General features: G+C 39.2%; 1 protein-coding gene across 3 annotated transcripts in view; it reads left to right on the top strand.

Moving 5' to 3' along the window:
- The first annotated feature begins 1311 nt into the window (after window positions 1-1311).
- Window positions 1312-24521, top strand: part of SETX (senataxin) — a 78289-nt gene continuing 55079 nt past the window's right edge. Inside the window, exons 1-11 of one of the 3 annotated variants that reach the window (XM_046653486.1) lie at window positions 1312-1414; window positions 2226-2340; window positions 5082-5113; window positions 7832-8015; window positions 9148-9358; window positions 11277-11386; window positions 14176-14395; window positions 15172-15291; window positions 17483-17654; window positions 17786-17873; window positions 18371-22573. In XM_046653486.1, coding sequence (XP_046509442.1) covers window positions 7839-8015; window positions 9148-9358; window positions 11277-11386; window positions 14176-14395; window positions 15172-15291; window positions 17483-17654; window positions 17786-17873; window positions 18371-22573 — 5301 coding nt within the window. In that variant the 5' untranslated portion in view covers window positions 1312-1414; window positions 2226-2340; window positions 5082-5113; window positions 7832-7838. Of the gene's footprint in view, window positions 1455-2225; window positions 2341-5081; window positions 5114-7831; window positions 8016-9147; window positions 9359-11276; window positions 11387-14175; window positions 14396-15171; window positions 15292-17482; window positions 17655-17785; window positions 17874-18370; window positions 22574-24521 lie in introns of all 3 variants that reach the window. The other 2 variants (XM_046653467.1, XM_046653477.1) reach the window with 2 other exon arrangements.

Here is a 24521-nt window from a genome sequence, read left to right as displayed (position 1 = left end):
TTAAAATATTTTTGTGCGTCCCTAGCGCAAGCTATGATGTCTACTTAAAGTAATATTCTGTTTCTTACCCTGTGGTGACTAACTTGGCATTTGATAGCTATCCTTTGATATCTACTTTAACCAAAATGTATGTAATAAATTCTGCAAGGATCTACGCAAAAAAGGTTACCTGAGGGAAACAAATTCAGGTGATCTTTACGATCTTGTTTACCGCTTTTTAAAAACAATTTTTTCCCAACAGCCATCCAGATCCTTATTTTTAAAAAGTTACTACATAGAAATATTGTTTTATAAAAGCTACACACACACACAACTTATAACGCAGTACAGTCTGAAATAGTTCTGTAATTTTCCGATTTAAACGCTTGAGTACGCCCGAAATAACTCCACGGGGTAGAGAAAACTCTAGAAATCAGGAGCGTAACGGCTGTCGCCTCGCGCGCCGTCTGTAACGCCTTGGGCCGTTACATTCGGCTAACGGACGTGGCGGCAGCGAGAAGCCACGCCCCTTTGCTGGAACGTTCCCTCGCCGTCCTGTCCCGTTCCCCTCGGCTCGCCCCCTCATTCTTCGGTTAGGGTTCTTCGCGCTAAGACCGCCGCCGCCCACCCTGCCTGAGTCGGGCCCACCTCGGCCTCGTCTTTCCTTCGCAGTATTGATCAGTATTAGTAATTATTTGTTTTTCTGTCTCCTCTATTGGAGTATAAGCTAGTGGTGATTCCTTACTGTCCTAGGCAGCAATAGGGTTTAAAAAAAATGGGTAGACTTTCCAGTGGGTTTTACTGTTATTTTCCGTATCGTTTGTTTTCTTTAAAATACTTAATGTAGCCCTTGTCTGTAATACAAAGTATGTATGTTTCCTCAAGTTACGTGTTGATTACCTATTACATTTTAGGTCTTTAAAGGAAATCGAAAGAGCGATTCCTTCGTAATCCGTAATACCCTGATGAGACACCTGAAGCGTTGACGGCGGAGGAAAGAGAACGGAACGGAAAAAGCCGGAGGGTAGGCGCCTAAGGCTCCCCGGGCTGGGCGCGTGGGGCACGGGCCCCACCCGCAGGAAGTCCTGGGCGTGGCCTCGTTGACGGCTTGGCGGTAAACTTTGCCCCAACTCGCATGGACGCTCCTGATTGGCCGGGCCAGGCCAGGCATCCCGGAAGTGACGCCAGGCGCGGGTCTCGGCCTCCCGGCGGAGCCCGGGTGCGTCTGTTCACGCGCCCCGCCCCTCGGCGCACCGAAACAAGAAATCAGCGCTGGGGCGGGGCCTGCGGACGGCCGACGCCGCGCAGGGGGCGGGGCCTGGGCTCGCGGCGCCCGCGGGTTGGGTGGCCGGGTGTGGGCTCGCCCTTCCGCCGTCGGCCGACTGGGGAGCGGCGGCATGGAACTGGGGTAGCGGCCGCCGCGAGGCCGAGCGGGGTGAGAAGAGCGGCGGGCTGGAGGCCGCGGGCGGGAGAGGGTGAGCGCGCTCGCGGCCGGGACGCGCGGGGCCGCGTCGAGTAACCGTCGGGGCGCGGGAGGCCGGCGCGTGGGGGAGGGGCGGCGCGGGCTCGGCCGCTGCGGCTGGAGCGTCGCGGCGTCCGGCGGGCGGCGCTCGGCGCCTGCTGCGCCCCGGGGCCCGCGGCTGGGCCCCTGCCCCTCCCTCTCCCTCTCCCTCTCCCTCTCCCTTCCTGTCGTCTCCGCTGCGGTCTCGCGTGAGCTGTTTTCGGTCTGGCGCTGCGCAGTTTCCTTGCGGGTGAGAGGGGCGTCTCGCTGTAGCAAGCCCGGGTCGGCCCGACGCGCCCTCCTTCCTGCCGCCCGTGCCCTCCGTCTCAGAGGGCGCTTGTCCCCAGAGGGCCTTTGTCCCCCTCGCCGCCTTCCAGGGGCGACGACGGGCCCGCCGCGCGGCCCAGCGGGACCCGGGCGCGGGGCTGGTGGGGAGAGGAGTTGGTCACCGGCCGTCGTGGGGCTGGACTTGCTGCGTTTGCTCGTGTGGGGGCTTTGACACGAAGTGCCTCGCTGCCCCCCGAGTGGGGACAGTCTCCTGTGGACAGAGTGCTCCCGTGGAGTCTGAGTCGCGGTCGCCCGTTTCTTCGTTTCTTCCGTGTCCACAGGCAAGTTGTCTGGAGGGTGGGCTTTCTCATCGGAGGGTGGCGTCTGGCTCTGCTGTCGGAGGATCGATGTGAAACTCGGATGAGAGAGTGTCAACGCCGCTTCATCGCTTGCTTTTTTTTTTTTTTTGTCATTTCAGAAATGTTCTTTTGGGGCCACAGTTTGGGTATATCTGAATGCAAATCCTCACACGTTTACCAGTAAGACCAAGAATCTCGACTGAGAAGATCTCCTCTTGTAGGTTGTTAGCCCAGGTAATAATTTTTTAGTTAAACGTTTAAGACCTTTTTTCAGTCACTTAATATGTGCCAAGCACGGGAGTGAAAGATAGACAGATCCTGGTACACAGATCCTGGCCCGCACAGACTTGGAGTCGCTGAGGCTGGAGCAGGTGGGTGGGGTGGGTAGGGTGGGTTGGGGGTAAGCACGGGGCTCAGCCCCGCCCGCGCTGCAGTGATGGAAACGTGCAACTCCTGGAAGGATAGGGTCGTCAGAGACGGACGGGAGAGGATGGGGCGGACCAGCCCCCAGAACTGCCCCCCGCGGGAGTCCTCAGATCTGGCTCTTCTCAGAATCACTGGTGGGATTCTTTTTAAAATTTGCAGCTGAGGGGCCAGCCTGGTGGCCGAGTGGTTAAGTTCACAGGTTGAGCTCAGGGACGCTTGTCAAACCACACTGTGGCCTCACCCCACCTGCAAAACAGAGGAGGATTGGCACAGATGTTAGTTCAGGGCCAATCTTCCTCACACACACAAAAATTGCAACTAAATTTTATAAACAGTATCGCATTATTTGCTTTTTTGTTTAAGTTCCTTTGGTGAGTCTGATGTGCATTCAGGGTTAAGAACCAGGTTGAGAACTAAGGTATGAAGGGTGGATGTTCAAGACTGGTGGAGGAGCTTCCATAAAGGCAGGGAGTGCCGAACACCATGACGCATTTTAGGAGGAACAAGTGAGGGGGAATGGCAAGAGATGATGCTGAAGCCGGGTAATGGAGGACCTTGTCTGGTGAGCTCAGAAATTTCAGTTTTCTCCCCAAACTGTGTTGGAGTCATTTGTGCTTTCAAAGTCTAGTTTTTGCTTTGGCTTTTGGCCATTTTGGAGGAAGAATTGATGGTGGAGCAAACAAGGCAGAGAGATCATTTAGGTTTCTGTAATCCAGATGAATAATGGAAATGTATTAAACTGAAGCAGTGGCAGCCTCACTGAGAATCAAGTACAGGTGATGCAATTAAGGAGGTGGACTCTGTGGAACTCAGAGATGGGGCTAAGGGAGAAGGAGAGTACGGGATAGTGCCCATGTAACTGGTTTTCAAACCAGTAGGGGATGGAAATGCCGTGAAGACAGAGAACACAGGATGAATAACAGATTGAAGGGAAGCACTTTGTTCTGTTCTGGTCCTGTTTGCTTTGAGGTGCCTGTCTGCTGAGTTGGATTCACTCTGTGCAGTTGGATATTGAGTGTATCTTTGTGGAATTATAGGCTAGACTGTCATTTATTGAGTAGCCAAAAGAGGATGTTGAATGAAGAAGTTGGGTTCTGAGGACGAGCCTTTGGACACTTTGCTATTTAGAGGAGGGAAAAAGGAAGAGGTGATTATGAAGGAGATTGGGTAGAGGAAGTGAAAGGAGAATGGTGTGTTGTCTTAGCCAAGGAGTGCATGGTCAGCATTTTCATATGCTTTAGAGAAGTCACCTCAAGAACCTGTCGGATTTGGTAATGCAGATATTATTAGGGACTTTTAGGAAGACTTTCACTGAAATGTAAGGATAGAAGCCAGAGCGCCAAGGAGCTGAAGAAGTGCATCCAGGTTACTTTTTCAAGAAGTTTGACTGGGAAGGATAGAAGAAAGTGATTGTTATTTGAAGTTTCTGGCCAGCTAATATTGAGAAATGATCTCCCCAGGGTAGGTCTGTGGAAAGTTACAGCTCTACCTGGGGAAGCATCCTGTATTATTGACAGAGCAGCTCTCTTTGATGCTCAGGGAGCAGCTCTTATTTCTGTCTTACAGCTTGAGCCTTCCCTGGACACCCCCATCTGTGGTTCAGTAATGGTTCCAAGCAGTTAAAAATCGAATGAGATGAACAAAACTGACCTCCAGAAGAGCTGAGTTGTGTAAAAACTTACAGGATTCCCAGTCATATAGCAGTAGTTTTCCCTTAAAAGAAACGTTATGATATACCCTGTTCAGATTTCTTGGGCTTAGCTATCAGGCCAATGATGATTTTAGATTTGGGGACATAAGCACACACCTTATGGCCTTTTGAGAGGAATCATGGAGGAATCATCTTATGTTTCTGTTGTTAATGTGCTCTATGCGACTGTTCTCTCTGTGTTCTGGATTCCATGGCGCTTACCTGTTACGTGGTAGTAACTCCCAGCTACTTTGAGAAAATTTAGTCCTGCTTTCTGAAGTGTGAAAGTAGGCTAGCTCTCTGAGGGAGGGGAATAAAAAGCAGACTCTAATTTTCTTAGTAGAAGGTTTCTTGTGCTAACTGCTTCATTAAAATTATTTTAAAGTATGGAACATTTTATTTATACTTAAATCCCTTAACTTTTTCGGAGTTTGAATTTACTGCAGTCTGTTAGCTGCCAAAATCATGCTTAAAACAGTCGATGTTTGAGTAGTCTCTAGTAAGTTTCATTTTCTATTCTCAGATCTTCTCCGTTTCCTCCCCACAGTCAATTAGATCACCGGAAAAAACAGATTCTGCAGACTTTTCACTTCCGAGCATCATGGTTTTGGCCTTTCAAGCATAAGAAATTCTTCTTTGAATAAAGTAATTTCACGTTCTGCAGAAACATATCCATTATGTTGCTTAGCATTCCCTAGTTTACAGCACGTTGTACAAGGCAGGCATTGATAAAATGTAATAGAATTAGAATTAGTGATAGGAAAGGGAAGTGCTCTCCAGTTGAACTAACATACTTTTTTCTTTTTTTGAAATGGGGACTGCGTAATTCATCATGTTATCTTTTTGCTCTGCTTTTCAGGAAGCTCCTACTTGAAATTAACTTTCTTCTTAGTAAGTTTTGATTTTCCTCTCTTTTGTAATCTTTTGAAATGTCCTTTTCTGAATGTACTTTAATGTTGGAAGCTGCCCTTAATTCTTCTTAGATGCATGAAGAAAGTGTACAATTAATGTTTAATAAATTTAAAAATTCAATTCACAGGACAGATTCATGTATTATACTTATGCCTTTATATATAATTCTTCAATGGTGGATGTCAGAAGAAAATAAGGAATTTTTAAAAAATCATTTTATTTTACGAACTGGCATTGTACCACGAAAACCTTAACAGTAAAATATAATTTCTGTCAAAATGTCATCAATTTCCCATTAGCGGACATTCTGCACTCTGAATTTTAGGGTGATATGTATTCAAAAACCACACTCAAGTTTCTTTACCCAGAAATTCAATGATTTGGGTTGTATTTCTTAACCTTGTATTGTCCCTTCTGCCTCCCTGAAGGAAACTTTTTAGACATTTCTTCCTATGAACTTCCATGAATTTTAATAGCACCAGTATATTGTATATCTCTTTATGTACTATGTGTATATCTGTGCTTTATACATAAAAAGAGTAGGCCTTTTTTGTGTCTTGCTAACCAGTTTTCATATCAAGGATGACGTCACCCTTGATGAAAATGTATGGGTTAGGTCCATCTAGTTTATGAAATGAACTTGGTTGAGTTTACAGTTGGGTTTGTAACTTTTCACCCCAGGAGACCGATATTTTACATTCATTGGATAGTTAATTTAAAGTCAAGTTTCTCAAGATCAGGTTTGGATAATTTCCTGGTCTGATTCCCGATAAACCCTAATTTTCATGTGAGAGAAGACTTGCTTTGATTCCCCTTGGGTGAGGTTTTCTTCCTTCTTGTTGCAGACTGGCTGATAGCTGTTTAGGTTATACTCTGAGTTTGTCTCATGTTTTTCTCAGCAACAGGCTGGGGTTATGGGCTTTGGAGAAGCATGCTACAGAGTTGAAGTACCTTCCTCTTCACATTACGTCAGGGGTTATCAACATGAGTTATCACTGGTGATGTTAACCTTGTTCACTTGGTTGAGGTTGTGTTCACCAGACGTCTCCTCTGTAAAGTTGCGGTTTTCCCCTTTCCATGCCCTCTTCTTTGGAGGTGATTTACCGAGTGCAGCCCACACTCAAGATGGGGTAGGATTGTCTCCACCCCCTGGAACAGGGAGTAACTGTCCCTATATATTATTTGGAATCCTTCTATAAGGAATATTAACCCTTTCTTCCACATTTGTTTATTCATTCAGTTGTTTATTTGTATAGTATGGATTCATGTATACTTTATGTTGTGGGTTATAATCCAATATTACTTATTTATTTTGTCCAAATTATTTCAGCTTTGGCCATTGGGAGCTCTCTTCAGGTTGGCTCCTGTGTCTCTTGGACATGCCCCATCCTTTTATTTCAGTGCAAACATTTGTCTTTTGTTTAGCCACAATACACTGTTTACCGCCACTGAGCTTTCTGTTTGCTTTTATATGCATTTAGTTAGGATTAAAAATACAGCATCTTAGGTCATTTTAATTACACCTTATTAGAGTTGGAGATCTCTTTGGATTTTGCCCTCCGTCTTGTTGGGTAATCCTTTCAGTTTCATGCTATTGGCAGTTCTCATAAACCTGCCTCATATAACTTCATTCAAACCTTTGACATGTTTGGTCCTTGGGATCTCCTCTTGTTTCCTGGTGCTCTCTTGCTACTTTGCTCTCTTCGAGGCTGCTGAGATTTGACAAATTATTTCATCTTAATCCTTTTGATTGAGTTTGGATGGTGGAGGCTCTGGTGCTATTATAAAAACAAAAGCTCTGACAATCAAAAACTGTAGGTATCCGGGCCGGCTCTGTGGCCGAGTGGTTAAGTTCGCGCGCTCCTCTGCAGGCGGCCCAGTGTTTCGTTGGTTCGAATCCTGGGCCCGGAAATGGCACTGCTCATCAAACCACGCTGAGGCAGCATCCCACATGCCACAACTAGAAGGACCCACAACGAAGAATATACAACTATGTACTGGGGGGCTTTGGGGAGAAAAAGGAAAAAAATAAAAATAAATAAAAAATAAAAAAACTGTAGGTATCAAACTTAGTGGCAGTAGGTTGTCAACATTTGTAGCTATTATAGTTTATGGTGCATTGATGAGCAGTGAGTTATGGGCAGCAATTCATACACAAATGCAAATTCATGTATGTTTACCTTCTAAATGAGAAAATCCTCTATGTGACTTTTTGTTACTGGTATGGATTCATATTTATGGATTTTTGTGTTGCCAGGGATTTGTGAAACATGGCTTTCTGGAATGTGAGAGGTTTCTTGAGCTTTTGACTCAACTCTAATACATCGCTAGAACACTTCAAAATCTGTACTTTGAAAATATTGATAATCCTGTCTCTCTATATTTTCCATCGGTACTGCGTAGTACTGAGCCTTCTCTCTAGCAGAGCTGTGTATTGCCTTATGATGTTTATTACTGAGTACTTGCATTTCATTATGTTTCGAAGATAAAATTTTTTAAGAGTGGGCTCAGATTTGAGTTTCATCAGTGATTGATAAGCTGGCCAGCAGAATATCCTGGGTGTGGTGGAGGCACAATTTAAGTTGAAGATGAGGGTCATTGCTAGGAGGTGTACCCATTCTTCACACAAAAATAGGTCTCAGGTGTTGTTTTGTTATTTTTTCTTTAGTCTTTAGATGTCTTCTTTTCTGGAAATAGGTACAGAATGAGCACATGTTGTTGGTGTACGCCTGGTGGTATTTCCACCATTGACTTCCTAAAGCGCTATGCATCCAGGACCCACTCCAGGGAATTTCAAACAGCTGATGAAGACCTCTGTTACTGCTTAGAGTGTGTGGCCGAATACCATAAAGCAAGGGATGAATTGCCATTCTTGCATGAGGTAATTTATGTTAGATGGGCAGTATTTCTCGGAGCTTGGTAACTAGCAGTAGAATAAATTTGAACTCTGTTGGAAGCATTCAGGGAACTGACGATATCATTTAAACTTTCAAGGCTAATAAACCTCTAGTACCTAGCTCATTGCCTGGTATAATAGGTGCCGAGTAAATGCTTGTGGACTGATGGAATTGAATTGAAACTTAAAACAGAATTTTATAATACCTCACTTTTAGTTATTTTGATATAAAATAATTTTATGAAATGAAGTGTTGTATAGAGGGTTTTTTGGTTTATGTTTTTATATCTCTGTTTGACAGTATTACATTTATGTGTCTAAATAGTTTGGGTTATTTTTTTTATTGGTTAATAGTTTTTTTTTTCCTCTCTCTTTTCCTTTTTTAATGGGTAAATGGTATAAACCTCTAAGGGCAAGCATATTTTCCAGTCATTGTAACCAAAGTGAAACATACAATTTTAAATGTGCTTTGAGTAGTTGATTTATTACATTTTTCTGATGAAAAACAGAACACAGACCATGGAGATATGTACACTCTAGAAAGGAGGAGGGGGTGATTAGTTGTGAATCTGTTGAGAAAACTTTTGCATTTACAAAGTTTCCTAGTTAGGAAACTAACCAGTGTATGCTAAAGCTGATGTTTTAAGGTAGGTTCCTATGGCTGGAACATAGAATAAAAGACATAGAAGGCCCAACTCATGCCTTTGACAAAGAAACTCCAACTTCTCATTTCCTTTTTAATAGATTATAGTTGATAGGGATGTTGAGATATTTAAGCAAAACTCTACAAGAGCAGTGTTTAAATATCTCATGCTTTATGTACTCATGTTCAAGGATCATAAAAGTGGCTATGTTTAGTGACTTTTCTTCAAATAAATCTATTATGTGATAATAATAGATTTTTATTCTATTATAGAATGATAAAATAATTCTATTATAGAATAAAAATCTATTATTTATATTCTGTATTATTAATACTCTATAATAGAGTCTTTAAATTTTTGAATTTTTATACTTGGGAAATGGCTTTCTAGAAATAACTGAAAGATCATCACATCTAGTATATTTTGTTGATAATAACATATAAAGCACACTGCGTATTTTTCTTTTCCTGCAGGTTTTATGGGAATTAGAAACCTTACGTCTCATAAATCACTTTGAAAAATCCATGAAAGCAGAAATTGGAGATGATGATGAATTGTATATAGTAGACAACAATGGAGAGGCACAACTGTTTGACTTTACTGGCCAAGACTTTGAAAATAAGCTTCGAGTTCCTCTTCTTGAAATACTGAAATATCCTTATCTGCTTTTACATGAGCGTGTTAGTGAGTATCTTAGGTGTTCTACAAGTGATGTCACTTTTATTATTTTAAGAATTATAAGGACTTAAGTTTATCTATGTTAAAAGTCTGTTTGTTGAACATATAATTAGGGTAGTTAATATTTTTTCCCAACATTTTGTTTTGAAAGTTTCCAAACATACAGCAATGTGAATTACACAGCAAACACCATGTATGCCCCACATAGACTGCAATTGATAACGTCTTGCTGTGTTTGCTCTATCACATAGTCATCCATCTGTCCATTCAGTTAGTCTTCGTTCTTGTAATTTGTCTGTAGCAGGCTTTCTCAACCTTGGCATTATTGACATTTTGGACTGGATAAATCTTTGTTGTGGGGGGGCTGTGCTGTTCATTGTGGGATGTGTAGCAGCATCCTTGGCCTCTATCCATTAGATGCCAATAACAACCCACTCTTCGCTCCACCCCAGTTGTGACAACCAGAATTGTCTCCAGATATTGCCACATGGGAATTGGGAGTCGGGGGACAGGGTGGGGAGAGACAAAATCACCCCTAATTGAGAACCACTGGTCTCTAGTAATTTTCACTAATCACAATGGCACGGTATATTATGGCTGCTGAGCTTTTGGTCGTTTATATTTGCATTTCTTAAAATGAACCTCTTAAAAGTAGAGACATTTTCCTGATCTGTGACATCTAACAAAATAACAAAACCTTTAAGGTGTCTAATATCTAGTCCATGTTAAAATTTTCACAGTAGTTGCAAAATGTGTTTTTTGGCTGGTATGTTTAAATTAGAGTCCACTCAGGGGCCATGGCATTTGGTTCATGTTTCTTACGTTGCTTTTAATCCAAAACAGTCTACTTATACATATACGCGAACACACTTTTTTTTTTGCCATAACTTTGACTTGTTGAGGCCATATAGTTACCCTGTAGAATAATGCACTTTCTGGATTTTTCAGACTGCTTCCTTATAATGTTATTTAACTTTTTTCTACCCTTGATATTTTCAGTACACTGAAGGGCAGCTCTAAATATTTGGTTTAGATAAATCAATTCTTTCTAGATAAATTCAAAGTAGATTGTAAAATCCAAACAAGTCATTTTTCAAACATTTATTGAGGGATGCTATATCCAGAAAAGTATATTAGCTTGATATTTTTCACAAACTAAATACACTTATGTAGCCAGCACCCAATCAAGAAAAACATTATCAACACCCAGGAGCTCCCCTCGTGTTTTTTCAGTCATTCTCTCTCCTCCCCAAAGCCATCCACTACCATTAACAATATTCTTTGAAGTGTGACAAACTAAAGTTGATTCATCTGATAGGGTAAGTATGTGAATTGATTCAGGACACTTCTGAAGGAGTAATGAAGAAATTTTCATAAAGCAATAGGAATTAGAAGAGTGCAGGCATAGATAGACTAGTGGGACAGTGTAGGGAATCCAGAAGTAAAGCAAGTGTTTTTGGGGAATTTAGTGTTTGATGATGCTAGCATTTCAAACCAATGGGGAAAATGAATTATTCAATAAATGAGAGTAGGACAAAATAGCCATTTGGAGAAACACTGAATTTTTTTTATCACTCTGGTACCAGATTAAGTCCACATGGATGAAAATGTAAAATGCTAATGAAATTACACCTATAACCATACTTCTAAGAAGATACTGTATGGAGATAATTATGCCAAGTATTAAATGAAGTTGTGTGTACTAGTAAAGTCAGAATAATTCATAGGAAGACACTGTGATCATCCAATTAGTCTTTCAGATTGGTTAATATTGTTCCTACATTTACATTATCAGCATTTTTATGCCTTAGTTTAAAACAAACAGCTTTTTATTAAAGAACAACTGAAGGAGTCAGATTTAGGGAATCTTAATAAGTTGATAAGATTTATGTCTTATATTTACTGCTTTATTTTTTCCATTTAGATGAATTATGTGTTGAAGCACTTTGTCGGATGGAACAAGCTAATTGCTCCTTTCAGGTTTTTGACAAGCATCCAGGGATCTATTTGTTTTTGGTCCATCCCAATGAAATGGTGAGTATGAGTGTTAGGCAATGGAAGGACTTTATATTTGCACGTATAGCTAGCTATAATAGAGGTGTTTGGTGTGTATTTCATTTAAAATGTTTGCCGAAGTTATTCTTTTCTTGTAAAATTACTGAAGTTTAGTAGAGAGTGCTATGGGGTCAAAGAGGAGGAGAACCAAGAGGGTAAGGGAATACTTCTGACTGGTGATGCTTCAACTTCAAAGACAAATAAGGGAATAATTGGAACTTCTTTCAGTATGTTGACATGAACTAAAGAAGAAGGAGTGTTCTCTCTTGCTTTGCTTGCCTGCCTGCCCCACTACAAACACATGGAAATACTAGTTAAAATATTTGAAAAAATTATTTTGCTAATAGATGAGATTTTTTAAAAGGGGGGAGCAGGGAGTGGGATAAGGAAAATCAATTCCTAGGTGCTAGAAATGAAGAGGGACATAAGAATCAGAACAGTAGACAGGAACAGAAGCAGAAAGCAGCAGTGGAGTATTGAAACCTTACATTGAGCTTGCTGAGGCATGAGGTCGTGTGGCCTGGCAGTCTGTGCTGCAGGTCCATGGGCATCTAGAACTGAGTTACTACGTTAAGCCAGTAGCCATGAAGGGTTGCTCTGCCAATATAAGGCTAGAAAAGAAGCCTTTTTTTTTAAGCAGCAAAGAAAGAGCATGATACTGGAGTTTCCAGCCAAGATGATGGTGAATTTCAGTCTCCTCAGTGCAGAACCCATGACAATGTTGGAAAAAATTGAAAAAGAGGAATTTAGAAAGGTATAATCAGACCCCTCAAAACGTAAATGTTTCTGTGGGCCAGCAGTCCAGCAGTGGAGCAGAAACACAAAGTGATAAATGGTGGAAACCTCTAGACTTGGGTGTCTATAGGTAGCTGAGGATTCAGTTTGTGTGGGATAACAGGAATTACAAGTATACTCCAGGTAAGGCAGAGAACCAGAGTCAAGGCCTGTGCTTAAAATAAGAGTGGGGCTCCTCTGGCTGTGAGAGGAAATTGACAGAAAGTACAGCCAGGTGCTCTCTGGGACTGGCTTTTATAAAGCTGCCTACCAGTAGAGGACGTGGGTCCAGCTGAGCAACCAAGATCTGGGCAAGCTCTTGCAGGCTTGGTGACTGAGTCTACAGTATCCCTTATGTGACCAAAGGTTGGGAATCCTGAGCTGCTAGTGTTAGACCCACACTGAACCAAAGAGGTAAATAAGAGACAAGAATCCAGAAAATGTTGTAAGAGATATATAAAATTGATTGAATAAGTTTGTTAGTTAAGGAAAAAAGCTAAGTTCAAAGAAAGTGAGTATATCAACAATAACTTAGAATAGGTAATATCAGTATGATGAGATTGGCAGGCAAGGAGACCAAAGATGTGAGAGCATACATGCTAAGTTTTCATCCAGTTAAGGGCAGAGATAGGTATGAATTATTTTGAAAAGTAAATGCTTTAAATAGAAAAAAATGACTCATACATATAAACAGGTTTAAAGATATCAATATTTATTGTAAGTGGGTGGGCTAAATTTGTCAGTTAAAAGACAAAAATCAGATTGGATTACAAAAAAAATAAAATCCAGGTAGTTTTTTTTCCTGAGACACACGCCTAAAACATGAGGAAATAAAAAGATTGATGTAAGGGATGGAAAAAGAACTAATAGGCAAATACCAACCTAAACAAAGCTGGTGAAGCTATAATAGGATCCAGTAAAATAGACATTAGGATAAGGATGGATAATGTTATCTCGTAATAACAGAAATTCAATTCATCAAGATGTAGCAATTTTAAATAAGTAATATGCTAGTTAAAATAGCCTCAAAATAGATGATACAATTATTGGTAGAACTGCAGAGAGAAATAGATGAATTCATTATTTGTTGTTTGAGATTTCAACGTACATTCAGTATTGATGAGTAAGTAGGAAAAAAAGTTCAGCAAGCATATAGAATGTCTATATAAGATAGTTTTCAAGCATGACCTAATGAACATACTTATATGAGCTGTGTATCTAACCTTTTTTCTAACATACATTAAACATTACAAAAATGATCACATACTAGGCCATGATGAAAGTTTCAACACAGTTCAAGGATTTGGTATCATGTTCTCTGATCATAACATAGTTTAGATAGAAGATAATAAAAAGATAAATGAGTTTCCACATTTCAAAATTAACCCATGCTAAAAAAATATATAAAGAAAAGAATACCCAGAACTGAATTACATATAAGGAAAACGCTACCTTAAAATGTAGGTTGCATACATCCATGGCCCTTCATCCCTAAATACTTCAGTGTGTGTTTCCTAAGAATAAGGATATTCTCTTTCATAACCGTAGTATTATAAGCTTCAGTGAATTTAACATTGATACAATAATGTCCATTTTCCAGTTGTGTCACGTGATCCAGTGTTTTTGATAGCATTTCCCCCCTGTACTCTAGTATCCAGCCCAGGATCAGGTCTTATATTTAGTTATGTTGCTTTAGTCTTCCTTAATCTGGAACATTTCCTCAGCCTTTCTTTGTCTCTCTGACAATTACGTATCTGAATAATACAGTCATTCCTGCCCTTGCCCCCCTTAAAAAAAATGTTTGAATAGAAATGATTATCTCCTAAATCCTTTATTAATGTTAGTTTGTTCAGATCAGAATCAAATAAGGTCCACACATTGCATTAATTAGTATCTTTAAAAATCCATAGAGAATCATATTTTCTTAACTAGGTTCTTGCTGTATGTAGACATTTGTTTCTTGAATGAAGTAATGAATGTGTTAATGCTTTTAGGTTCGGCGTTGGGCTATCCTGACCGCAAGAAACTTGGGGAAAGTGGACAGAGATGATTATTATGACTTACAGGAGGTTTTGACTTGCCTTTTTAAAGTCATTGAATTGGGGCTTTTAGAAAGTCCAGACATTTATACTTCTTCTGTCCTTGAAAAGGGCAAACTGATTCTTCTGCCCTCGCACATGTATGATACTACCAACTATAAAAACTATTGGTTAGGTGAGTATTGTTCCTACACAAATATAATTAGTATTTTCTTATAGTTCCTATGAATATCCTGCAAAGAAAGTGATCTCTTTCAGTAATCTGATCAAAATTGCTAAAATATAGGATTTCGTAGTTTCCAGGTCTTTTTCTATCATTAAATTGACTTAACCATTACATCTTATTTTTAAACATAATTTATGCTAGAAACCATTTTTGTAAGAGGCACATATTCAGGTATAACAAATAGACCTTTTATTTAAAGCAATATGAGAGGTAACAGAATATTAGTATAGAATTGACTTTAATAGGGTTTTATCTATTTTAAAAAGAGGTTTGATACCTTTTTCCCATCTGTAAAATATTTCCTGGTAGAAAGAGATATTAGCATTGGTTTTCAACAAGTTCTATGGTGACTCAAAATAGTTCTACCCTACTTCATTGATTCTAAGTCTTGCAGTCATGTGTCATGTTTGGCAGTGATTGCTACTTGAAATATGGTGATCTTAAAAGTTGAAGGCATCTTAGATTTGATGAAATACAAATTGTGTGGTAGTCATTTTAGAAATTTTCTAACCAAGTTCTTAGCATTTTCCCTTTTTATTCTCGAATCCGTCTGAAGTCCTGTTACTTGGGAGCAGTGTGTATGCATATCTCAGACTTGAAGGTTTGAGGAACTGAGTACTGTTTTCCTTTGTCTCACTGCCTTGTCACTCTTGCCAGCTAAACCAGACAAGGCATTAGAACAGTGTCATTGAATCAGTTCAAGAAAACTGTAAATAATTTTACAGGTATTTGCATGTTGCTGACCATTCTTGAGGAGCAAGCCATGGATTCACTGTTGTTGGGCTCAGACAAACAAAATGACTTTATGCAATCAATACTTCACACCATGGAGAGGCCATCAGATGGTAATAAACTTTATTTGCTAAATGCTTTTGAATACTGTGATGATGATCCACTTTTAAAATACTAGTGTCACTACAAGAATTTGAGTGTATAGTATGAAGAAAAGAAGAGTGAACATTTTATGGTTTAGGTCAAGGATTCAGAATTTTAAATTGAAAGTTTAGAGTTTAACACCTTACTTTCATAAAAGAAGAGACTGAAGCCCAGGGAAGTTAAATTAATTTTTCATGTTGAAATACCTAGTTAGTGGTAGAATAAAGACTAGAACCTATAGGAGATAAATTTCTAATGACATGATAGTTAAAATTGTGGCGAAAGCCTCCTCTGTCCCACTGTCTCCCTTTTTCCTGGTTCTCTCTTTCACTTTGGTTCTCTAGGGTTCCACTGTCTAGCACAGTAACTGCTAGCCAAATGTGGCTTTTAAATTAATTAAAATTAAATAAAATTTCAGTTTTTCAGTTCCACTAGCTCTACTTCAGGTGCTCAGTAGCCACATGTGCCTGCTGGCTACTGTATTGAGCAGTGCAAATAGAGAACATTTCCATCATCACAGAAAGTTCTCTTGGACAGAGCTGCTCAGATAGTCTAGAAAATAGGGTTCTCAAACTTGTAGTCAAGTTTATTATTAGACCTCAACTTTCTTTTGCTCATGGTTATATCAAGCTGATTAGGGAGGATGTGTACATAAGTGTTTATCTTCTTTATGGAGGAATAAATCAGTAAAGGTCAAGCATGTCAGATCATCTGAAAACCTAATGAATATAATTTTTTCTCCACATTCGCTTCTCTTTAGGCAACTTCAATGTGGATATAAATTCATTTGTGGGAGATTCTAAAAGAAATACATAACATTCTTTTTTTGATCACGTGTATTTTCTTCCTAGATTATGCCTGATTAAGGTTATTACTAATTTGTTTGTCAGCATTTACTCATACGTTGTTCATTTCTTTCCCTGTGCCTTGCACATATATTTCTGTCCTCTCTGTAATCCAGCTCCCATAACCTTCTTCAAAATGTGAGTCAGCTCTTTAAGAAACCTTTCCTAATTGTCTTCACCTGACAACTTTCATTCCTTATTTGAGAGCCTACTGGGCGTAGGACACTGTGCTAGAGGATAAAATAGTTTATGAGAAGGCCTACACAAATGACTGTGATAAAAAAGTAGTCTAACAGCCCTGAGGGAAATAAAGCAGAAAGTTCTGGGATGACTAAATAGCATTATCAGTAACTGAGTGAGTTAGAGCACTTGTCTCAGAAGAGTACTATAGATGATTAAATAGCGAAATGTTTCATGTAGAGAGGCATTCGAAATGGACTTTAAGGGTGGATAGGATTTTGATATATGATGCTAGTAGTGAAGGCATTCTGATTCTTATTTGGGAAAAAGCCAGCAATCATACCCATATGGGATATTGTTATGAGGGTGTGAAAAATAAAGCTAGAAAGACACAATAAACTGAGATCTAAGTGCTTCAGTGAGCCCTTTGAATTTTCTTGGAAGACATTGAGGAGCAGTTGAAGGTCTTTGAGTAGGGCGATATCTTGCCGCTGCATATCTGGTAGAGAAGAGGGAAAAAACTGGAGGTGAGAGCTTGTGAGTAATGGGAATTCTTGTCAATTGAATGAAAAGTAGATAACATCAAAGCCATATATATTGAGATATGATGGATGAAGGGTGTATGTCTCTGCTTACCCATTAGCTCAGAGATGAGTCCTTCACACCAGCCAAATGGTACACACAATTCAGGATCATGCTAAACCAGAATTTCTTATATCCTGGGCATTGTTTAGATCTGTAAATACCAAGTTTTTCTTCTCTTTTTTCATCTACTTCTGTTATTTATTGAAGGATGGGAGTGTAAAGTTCTGGGAGAAGTTGAGGGGCTAGTGGGAAAGATTGTTTCAGATGTTGCAAACAGGGTGAGAAAGTTGAATGTAGCTAGGCTATCTCAATTTGTCCTCCATTAAAAAAATTTCTTGCAGAGGTGTATAGTATTGCTTGAAGAAAATGCAAAAAAATTTAAAATTTTGCCACCTTTTTAAAACCTGTCAGGCACCGCTTTCGTTTAAATTACTTGCTGCTTTGCTTTCAGTTTTGTTACTACCCAAATAAAGAATGCTTAATTCTCAATATATTCTAGTATCTTTTTCTAATTGTTTTGTAATTCAGTAATTACTCCATTGTATTTCAGATGATAGTGTGGATCCTTTCTGGCCAGCATTACACTGTTTCATGGTGATTCTGGATCGCCTTGGATCTAAGGTCTGGGGTCAACTTATTGATCCTATTGAAGCATTTCAAACTATTATCAATAATGTGAGCTACAATAGAGAGATTCAAAATATACGGAACAGCTCTGTAAGGTTAGTTCAGTTAATGTCTCAAGATTTAAAAGTAATCTCTACAGGGAAGTCTCTTATAACTGACTTAACGATAGGGTTTTCTTTTTTTCCGCCTTCATTTCAGTAATTTTTATTTATTCTTAATATTTCAGGACCAAGATAGAACCGGAGTCATATTTGGATGACATGGTGACTTGCAGCCAGATTGTATACAATTATAATCCTGAAAAGAACAAAAAGGTATAAAACATTTGAGAATTCAGATGACATTGTATTGCCTTTATGTTGTATAGACAGTGTTTTCTACATTATTAGTTGAATTACTGATTTTATGATATGCAGCCATTCTGAATCAACTGCTGCATAAAGCCTTTCTGATTGAGCATATGTGTTGTGCACGGGGGAAAAATGGATTCTAACTGCAGTGTGCACACTTCGGAAGGTTTAATATTTGTGTAGTTAGGAAGGGTGGAAAGTTGATGGGATAGCGGGAGGTAAGTGACATGACTGGAAATCAAAACCAGCTAATGGAAAGAAGGCCAGAATACATGGAGATGTTGTAAATTTACCTTTTCATGAAACATTAGCCTCAAAATTGAACTATATTTTCAGTTTCTTGGGGGTACGTATATGTATGTGTAAATAAAAATAGGAAAACTGAGCAGTGCATTTTCTTGTTTACAACCTATCATGAATGGTGCTGGTTTATCTGAATGTCAGTATTTCTTTCATTTTAGGATTCAGGGTGGAGATCAGCCATTTGCCCAGATTATTGTCCTAACATGTATGAAGAAATGGAAACATTATCCAGTTTGCTTCAGTCAGATATTGGTCAAGACATGCGTGTTCATAACAGCACATTTCTGTGGTTCATCCCTTTTGTTCAATCCCTCATGGATCTTAAGGATTTGGGTGTGGCTTATATAGTAGAGGTTATTCATCATCTGCACTCTGAAGTCAAAGATGTCCTCAACCAAGCAGATGCTGTGTGTGACAAAGTCAGTGAATTTTTTCTTCTAATTTTGGTGTCAGTGATTGAACTGCATAGAAATAAAAAATGTTTGCATTTGCTGTGGGTTAGTTCCCAGCAATGGGTTGAAGCCGTTGTAAAATGTGCCAAACTTCCAACCAGTGCATTTGCACGGAGTTCTGAGAAATCATCTGGAAATTGCTCCAAAGGAACATCAATGATGTCATCTCTGTCATTGCATTCACTGCCATCTAACTCTGTACAACTTGCGTGTGTGCAACTGATTAGAAGTCTCCTTAAAGAAGGTTATCAGCTTGGGCAGCAAACTCTTTGTAAGCGATTCTGGGATAAGCTCAATTTATTCCTGCGAGGAAATCTATCTCTAGGTTGGCAGCTGACTAGTCAGGAAACCCATGAGTTACAAACTTGTTTAAAGCAAATTATTCGAAACATAAAAGTCAAACCACCTCCTTGTAACACTTTGGTGGATCTGACTCCTGCGTGTAAAACCCCTCCTGCATCTTATACTAAAGAGGAAAATGAACAAATAGGAAAGAAGTCTAAAAAAGACATACGCTGTCTGGAAAATTCCAGCCCAACGTTTTCTAAAGAACCAATGAAAGCTGATGCATATCAAGTGCAGGAGAGTCTATTGATCAAAGCAAGTAACACTGTAGAGGATAATGAGCAAAATTATATAAAAGACATCAAACTAGAAGACCATCTTTCAACTGAGTCATGTTTAAAGCAGAGTAGTAAAAATCTTGTCACTGAAAGAGCTCAAGATGAAGTTAAAATAAGTACAAGGAAGCAGAAGTCTGTGAAAGAGAATTCCTTACATAAACGACAGAATTGTACTTCAAGAAATGGTCCAGAAAAAGGGTGTGACAGAGGAATAATAATATCAACACGTTTGTTGACTGATTCTAGCACTGATTTTCTGGAAAAGGTGTCCACATCAAATGAAGATTTCCCTTTAAAGGATGATGCTGTCAGTAAAACCTCAAAAGCAAAAGCTAAGTCACAGAAAGATGAAATCTGTGCTAAGTTATCACATGTGATAAAGAAGCAACACAGGAAAAGTACTTTGGTCAATAATGCTGTCAATTTAGAGGAAAACCAGACTGTATCTAACGTTGAGAATTTGTTTTCAAGGAAAGATATAGGAGGTCAGAAAGGGGATAGCTTTGTACACAATCTCACTTTAGACCCTAATGGTATTCTGGATGATAAAAATGGAGAGCAAAAATCTCAAAGCAGTTTATTACTGAAAAAGAAACAATTAAAGAATGAAGAGTTAGATATTTTCTCTTCCCATGAAAAGAGTTGTCAAATACAAGAATGTCATGCTGATGATAAAGATTTGGTCTCGTTTACAGAAATGACTAATACTTTCATGAAGAAAACATCTCCCTTTAAAGATCCCATGACTGTAATTGAATCAAGAGAGAAGGAAATTAGCAAGAGTACCGATCAGGTTTCTTCTAATTTGAGAGAACAGGCCCCTAGCATCAGTCCTAATTCTGACACTTTAACAGATTCTCAGATAGACCAAGACCTCCACAAATTGTCTTTAATAGCTCAGGCTAGCGTTATTAAGTTTCCATCAGATTCAGCACAAAGAAACTCATCCCAGCTACAAAGAAAAGTAAGAGATGATAAGAGATGTTTCACAGCTAACCAAAACAAAGTTGGAGAAACCTGCCATGAACAGGTGATTATTATTTCAGATTCTGATGATGATGATGATGGTGATGAAAGAATTCTGCGTTTTGAGAAACACACTAATAAACAAGATAAAATATGTGTTGAGAAAGAATGTCCAGAGCAGCATATTGCAGTAGATAATACAAATGTGGAAAAGAAGCTAATAAAAGAAGAAGAGACACAGTCCCTTTTACAGTTTGAGGAATCTGATTCTCAGTTTTTTGAGTTTGAAAGTCCATGTGAAGTGTTTTCAGTTTGGCAAGATCAGAAACCAGACAACAAGAATTCAGTTCAAGAGGATGAAAAAAATTCATGCTTGACTCATATAGTTGATATCACAAATGATTGGGGTTATGATACAGATTATGTATCTAAAGAGGTTATTAAAAAAGTATCAGAGGGCATTGAAGAACACGCAGAACCACAGAGTACTAGGATTTCTGTTGAGGAATTTTGTGAAATTGAAGTAAAAAAACCTAAGAGAAAACAAATTGAAAAACCTATGGCTGAAGACCCTTTAAGGCCTTCATCTATCAGCAAGGAGGTCCAGCCTGATATTCTTAATGATAAAGGTCTGACTGAAAATAATTTTAAAAGTATTGACATAAAGACTACAACTCCCAATTCAAGTATTCAGAGAGCCACCACGATTTCCCTAAAGAAATCTTCTCCGAAGCCTCATGCTTATTCCAAACCTGTTAGGAAAGTCCCACTTTCTAAAACCCCTAAGAAAACACATTCAGATGCCAAAAAAGGACAGAATAAAAATTCAAATTACATAAGTTGTAGGACAGCTCCTGCTGTAGTGCCACCAAAGAAATTTCGCCAGTGTCCTGAACCAACTTCAAAAGTTGAGAAACTTGGTCTGAAAAAGGCTCCTCATAGGGCATTTGAGTTGCCTCAGCGGCCTTTAGAGCATATGGGTAAGTTACGTGACCATGGCAAAACTGTTGGAGTAGTTGATACCCCAAAGAAGACTAAATTAATTTCTCAGACTTCTGTCAAAAATAATAAGAAATTGCTGAAAAATCAAGATCTGCAGTTGCAAAGGCAGATGAGATCCAGATCACAACAAAATAAACAAAGATGTTTTGATTATAAAAGTACAGATACTATGAAAACAAGGTCACGCACAGCGCAGAATTCTGACATATTTGTACCAGGATCAGCTAGGTCAGATAATAAAGGAGGAACTGAGGTAATTGCTGACAGTGATGGCAGGCAATTAATAAAGTGTGCATCTTCTGAACTAGAACCTGTGAAAACAAAATATGTTTCCCAGGTGACTGATGATACTTGTCTTTTGAACCAGTGTAATTCTGTAGTGTTAAATGGAAGAATACCAACAAATGAAATAATTGTTTCTACTTCAGAAGAACCTTTAGGTGGAAGTGACCTAACAGCACATCATTTAGAGCTGGCAATTTTGAAAGAGCAAGAGCCTGAATCCAACAGTGATATAGAGGAAGATAATATATTTTTAACACAACGTGACCCTGAGGATATGGATTTATGTTCACAAATGGAGAATGGTAATGATAAACTCATTGAGGTAGTTCATGGAAAAGATACTGTTCAGGTAGAAGATGATTCCGTAAGACAGCCTCAGTTGGAATCTTTGAGTAGCGCAAAGTGTAAGTACAAAGATTGTGTTGAAACTATGAAAAACGAGGGTGAGTACTGCTTGAAACACTCTGAAGTTAAAGCAGCAGATGAAGATGTATTTCGTAAACCTAGCTTGCCTCTTTCTTCATCTAAACCTTGGAGACCTACCACTAAGATTTTTAGCTCACGTAGTACTTCACGAATTGCTCATCTTTCCAAGTCTTTGGAAAATACCTCAGCACTTCCACCAGCTCTGAAAAATAAGTCAAATGGGGTACAATCTATTTTGAAAGCACCACAGCCAGCCTCTCTCGTGTCTCAGAAGCCAATGGGTGAAGTGAAGAGTTTGTGCAATGTTCTTCATTCTCAGACTCCAAATAATTCCAACAGACAAGGTTACAAACTTCCATTTGGTGAAAACAAGTCTTTTTTGGCTTCCTCTCCAGTAAGCATTCCCTTGTCATCACAGTCTGTCTCTGACACCTTTGTTAAAGAGGTCTTAAAATGGAAATATGAAATGTTTGTGAACTTTGATCAGTGTGGGCCCCCAGCAAGTCTTTGTCAGTCCATCTCAAGACCTGTGCCTATCAAATTTCAAGATTGTGGAGAATATTTCAACGTTTTTCTTCCTTTGATGATACTGAATACTTTTGAAACAGTAAGTATATGTTTTAATTGTGTACCTGGCGGGATTTTGAGTTACTTCTTTTCTTTACCATGCTGAGTTATAGAGTACTCACTTAGAGTAACTGACCTCATTCTGATTTGGATGTAGTTTTTTAGATTTTCATGTTGAACAGGCATTTGTGCCACACACTGTTCTAGAAGCTGGTGATACAGAGGAAACACTTTCTTAACCTCCTGGAGCTTAGAGAGACAATTCAGAGTGGTAATGTACCAAGTCCAGTGGTAGCACAGGAGGAAAGATTTTGGATGCACAGGTAAGAGGGTTTCTCAGAGGACGCAGTCTCCCATCTGCACTTGTTTTAAAGTGGACCTTCCCTGAAGTTTCTTACAGTAGTGAAGGGCCAGTTATACTGAACAACACAAAGCAGTAAATCCTGAATTTCTCTGTACATCTGTCTTCCCAATTGCTTACTCATCATAGCGGCTGCTCTCTCCCTTTACCTGCCTATCTACCCTAACGCATCCCATCTGGTTCTTCTTTCTTCCTTACTCCCCCTGAGTAGGATTGCCACGTAAAATACAGGATTCCCAGTTAAGTTGGAACCTCAGAAAAACCACTAATAATTCTTTAGGGTAAGCATCCATCTGCATTTTGAGGGATGTTTTTGGTGTTCTCAAAGGAGGTAAGGGGTTGGAAGATTTTTCCTTTGTCAAATTTCTTTTAAAAAAGATACCTGAGTATGCAATAAAACTCTTAAAAACAAAACCAAGAACATTGAGGTAACTATTCATGTATTCATTCAGTTAATAGATATTTGGGTGCCCGATATATGCCAAGTGCTATTACAGGTCTGGAACGTAAAGTGATGAACAGGATAGACAAGGCCTCTGCCTTCTGGAATTGATCATTTCAGATGGGGTTAAGGGCTCTAGTGTGATCTAGAACAAACTGTAGATTGAGAGGTCAGACAACCTCTGTGAGCAGTGGTATTTATACTGAGACCAGTTTGGATAGAAAGAATTGACTGTGAGAAGTATATTTCAGGCAGAGTTGAATGCAAAGACATTTAAGGTAAGGTCAAGCTTAGTGTGTTGAAGGAAAGGAAATGTGTTGCACAAACGGGCAAGTCTACTACATAAGATAATCAAGTAAGTTGATAATAACTTTTCAAGATAAATAGCTTCCATGAAGCTTGAATCACTGCATCTTTAAAATGCACTTCATGTGTTTCTATCAATTTATGCCCTAAATGGTAGCCATGGTTTTAAGAATTATTTTACTAGTGTTTCTTTTCTTTTTTTTTTTTTTAAGATTTTTATTTTTTTCCTTTTTCTCCCCAAAGCCCCCCGGTACATAGTTGTATATTCTTCGTTGTGGGTCCTTCTAGTTGTGGCATGTGGGACGCTGCCTCAGCGTGGTTTGATGAGCAGTGCCATGTCCGCGCCCAGGATTCGAACCAACGAAACACTGGGCCGCCTGCAGCAGAGTGCACGAACTTAACCACTCTGCCACGGGGCCACCCCCTTTACTGGTGTTTCAAAGGCATTAGAAACAACTAATTGACAAAAGATCTTAAATCTCTTGATGAAATAAAAGTAAAATATTGTTAGTATTAGAAGAATTATTTCCTTCCTACAGAAAAATTGTAATTCAGTCAACAGTGTATACAGTTAAATAAACTGGGGAAGATACAGGAATTTATTCATTTTGAAGCTTATTTTTTTCTTTAACCTTTGTTCTTGCTGGAAAGCACTAAAGTGCTTAGAAGCCATTCCCAGCCCTTAAATTTAGGACAGACACATATTTCTGATTTTATTTTTACCTGAGATGAGGTATTTATGTATTCATATTTAAGATTTCTTCCTTTTCAGGACATTTTTGTGGCCGTAGCCTTTTCAAAACAGAATGAGCACGAGTTCCATTTGTGTAAAATAGTCAAATACTTCTGTTAAGACCTATTATAAAAAAACACAGGCAC

The sequence above is a fragment of the Equus quagga genome, chromosome 1, assembly GCF_021613505.1.
Source record: "Equus quagga isolate Etosha38 chromosome 1, UCLA_HA_Equagga_1.0, whole genome shotgun sequence".
Lineage (NCBI taxonomy): Eukaryota > Metazoa > Chordata > Mammalia > Perissodactyla > Equidae > Equus > Equus quagga.
The sequence above is the reverse complement of the archived record's forward strand: the minus strand, read 5'-3'. Positions and strand labels throughout refer to the sequence as shown.